Source organism: Myotis davidii, unplaced genomic scaffold (genome assembly GCF_000327345.1).
Source record: "Myotis davidii unplaced genomic scaffold, ASM32734v1 scaffold745, whole genome shotgun sequence".
NCBI classification, from domain to species: domain Eukaryota; kingdom Metazoa; phylum Chordata; class Mammalia; order Chiroptera; family Vespertilionidae; genus Myotis; species Myotis davidii.
The window spans coordinates 465,235-468,541 of record NW_006297146.1 but is presented as its reverse complement, the minus strand read 5'-3'; the positions used below and the strand labels follow the sequence as shown (position 1 = coordinate 468,541).

General features: G+C 46.9%; 1 protein-coding gene across 1 annotated transcript in view; it reads left to right on the top strand.

Annotated features, from left to right (window-relative positions):
* Positions 1-1,850: 1,850 nt before the first annotated feature.
* Positions 1,851-3,307, top strand: part of HACD2 (3-hydroxyacyl-CoA dehydratase 2) — an 88,283-nt gene continuing 86,826 nt past the window's right edge. Inside the window, exon 1 of the mRNA XM_006772899.2 lies at positions 1,851-1,855. Within this exon, the coding sequence (XP_006772962.1) occupies positions 1,851-1,855 (5 nt within the window). The remainder of the gene's footprint in view (positions 1,856-3,307) is intronic.

The window sequence follows — 3,307 nt, the reverse complement described above, 5'->3', positions numbered from 1 at the left end:
CCACTGGGGATGTGCCCGCAACCCAGGTACATGCCCTTGATCGGAATTGAACCTGGGACCTTTCAGTCCGCAGGCCGATGCTCTATACACTGAGCCAAACCGGTTTCGGCAACGAGACAAAATTTGCAAAGTGCACCCTGAAGGCTCTAGCAGTGCCCTGCTTCCCTTCCTGAGAAACTCCACACTCCACCCACCTCAATCAGCCCTGGCCTGAGCTCATCCATCTCCCACAATGTTCAAAAGAAGAGAACAGTTCCTGATTGAGAGGCTTGGGTGGAGAAGCCAGCTCCCCCATTACAGAGAGCTGGCACTTGGGTGGGATGGAGAGAACACCCCGAGGCTATTCTTCAGAAGGAAGGCTACAAGAATTGGCAGCTGTGGTCTCTAGGGACAAAAAATCTGGACCCTGCTGCCAAAAAAATGTGTGTTTGTGTGTGGAGACGGGGGAGGATGGGGGAGGCTAACTTGTTAGCTTGCAAGTAAAGTAAAAATCTCAGACCTTTCATAGTTTCTAACTTAATCACGTCATTTTGCCACATTTGCTCTTTGTTCACAATTTCTCCCTTATTCTTGTGTTGTCTATTACACACACATACATTCTTGCTGAATCATTTGAAAGTTTATGCAAAATCATTTTTTCTGAATGGTATCCTATTTTAAGCCTTATCATAATTTAACCTGTCTGTACTACTACTCAACATTTAGATTGTTTCCAACAGTTTGATATTATAACAAAGTGTGATGAGGTTTTATACTAAATATTTTTTTTCATGTTCTATTCTTTTTTTTTTTTTAAGAGAGGAAGGGAGAGAGCAAAGTGAGAAAGAAACATCAGTTGGTTGCCTCCCATATGTGCTCCAACCCGGGATCAAACCTGCAACCTCCATATGTGTCCTGTCTGGGAATCAAACCTGCAAACTTTTGACGTACAGGATGACATTCCCATCAACTGAGCCACTGTGGCAAGGCTACACTAAATTTTAAGTTGATTTCCAAATGACAGAATTTTATGTATTCCTACCTCCTTTTTTAGGTTATACTGAAAGGAAAAATGATTCTGTTAAATGAATCAAAGAAGCCTTTACATAAATGATCATTTGCTCTGCAAAATGGCCTCTTCTTTATTTCCCTTGCAATTTCCACCTTCCACTGATCACTGCCTGCAATTTGAATACCCCCACTTGCTCTTTAAAGAAGTTAGGAAGGCCCTGGCCTGTCGGGCTCAGTGGACTGAGTGTGGGACCGCAGACTGGGCCATGGTTCCATTCCGGTCAAGGAGGCAACCAATTGATAGAATCAATGTGTCTCTCTCACATCGATGTTTCTCTCTCTCTCTCTCTGTCTCTCCCCTTCCCTTTCACTCTCTCTAAAAAAAAAAAAAAATCAATGGAATATATCCTTGGATGAGGTTTAACATCATCAAAAAAAAAGTCAGGAAAATAAGGCAACAGGATCTCTACACAATCTGTAGGGCCTGAGCGGATGAGACCCTCACAATTGTTTAGCGCCCTGTCTCAATCTCTAGATGTCTTATGGCTCTAAATACCACCATCCCCCGGTGAGTCTCAAATCTCTCTCTCTTCTCCCTTGAACCTCAATGTCTAAATCCAATTGTCCATGCAACTTCTCCCCTTGGATGTCTAATAAAGATTTCAAACTTAATGTATAAAACAAAAATCCTGATTTCTTTCTTCAAAGCCTTTTCTCCTACAACTCAATTCTTCCAAGTTGTTCACAATGCCACTTTAACTTCACACTCCACAGCTCGTGTATTCACACACCGTATCCTCTCTACTTCTAAAATATGTCCAGAATTCAGTTCTGTTTTCATCACCTCAGCCACTACCACGATGGCGTGGGTTACGGCAGTCACTTCCACACCTCACGCATTCATCCAGCTCCCCCTGCATCACCTCGGGGAGACCCAGGGCTTGTCTCTCCTTCCCAGACACTCCATAAATACTTGCTTTATCACCACCTATGCATTCATTCGTTTAAAGATGGCTGGGTGTGTGAAAATGGACGGTAGGGGACTTTTACAGGTGTTTAAAACCCCGAGACAAGGCGGTGGATGGAACTGGGAGTCAACTGGTTGGTGCAGTTTGCACCAGCGGTCAGGTTCCCCTCGCAGGCAGGTCCCCAGGCGAGCCAGCATCCCTCTGTTTGGGGCCGCTGGGTGTGAATACGCACGCTCCACGCCACACCTCGCCCTCCTGCTCGGCCACTGGGCGCCCTCGGCTACGGGGAGTGTTGTAATGTACCCCGCAAATCACAGGATGCCTCAAGAAGTTGAATTAAAGAGTCACATTTATTGCAATCCGGGACTATGAGGGGCCATTCCCCAAATCTCATAGTGATAAGATGGTGGCAAAGCCAGACTTATATAGGCAAAGATCACAAAGGTATTGATTACATCTCAAGGTTTGGAATGAGGAACCTGATTTGCAAAAAGCAGTTTCCCTCTGACCTTGGGATAACTGTACTGTCCTTCCCAGGTAAAGGAAAATGTGCTTTCTAAAACCAGTATGACCACTACAAATGGGATATTCACATAATCAATAGGGTATTTAATCGAATGTAATGATTTATATAATTCAGAAAATCAAAATAACTTTTCTATTGTTAAACAAAGCAAATAAGTACAGAAGCCAAACAGCAGGGTTAAAGTTAAACTATAGTTTCTACCTGAGATGATTGCTACCATACTTCAGGAGCCCACGGCCACGGGGAGCCCTCAGCTATGGGGAGCCCCTCGGCCACAGGGAGCCCTCGGCCACAGGGAGCCCTGTGTTGGGGCTGGAAGAGGCACTAGAATGCACCCCAGGCCCTCGCGGACCTTGCCTACTGAGGTTGCTCGCTGACTAACCGGAAGTCTCCCGGACACTCTCTGCTGTAACTTAAACGCAAACGGTAGGGAAGACGCCTTAGGACACAATCCTCAGCCTGGCGACCGCTTAAGGGGCAGAGAGCACGTGGCAGAGGCGCCATTCCCGCCCAGCCTCCTGACCCCTAAGTGGCAGGCAGGTTCCTCCATTGCTACATGGAAGTGAAGGTAGGGTCGTTGGGAGAAGTCAAGCTAAGAAGACAGAACGAGGCCTCATTTTCTTCATCCACCATGTGGGCGGAAGTTACAGATGAGAGAACCGGCAGAGCAGACCAAGCATCCCGATGGCAGAAACGGGGACCTACCCAAGATGGTGCCGGAGGCGAGTAGCAGACGCGGGAAAGAGGCGAGGTCGCCCTGATCCAAGATGGCAGTAGCGATGGAGGCGAACCGCTGGGCAGGGAGCGCAGGAGCGTCTTTGCC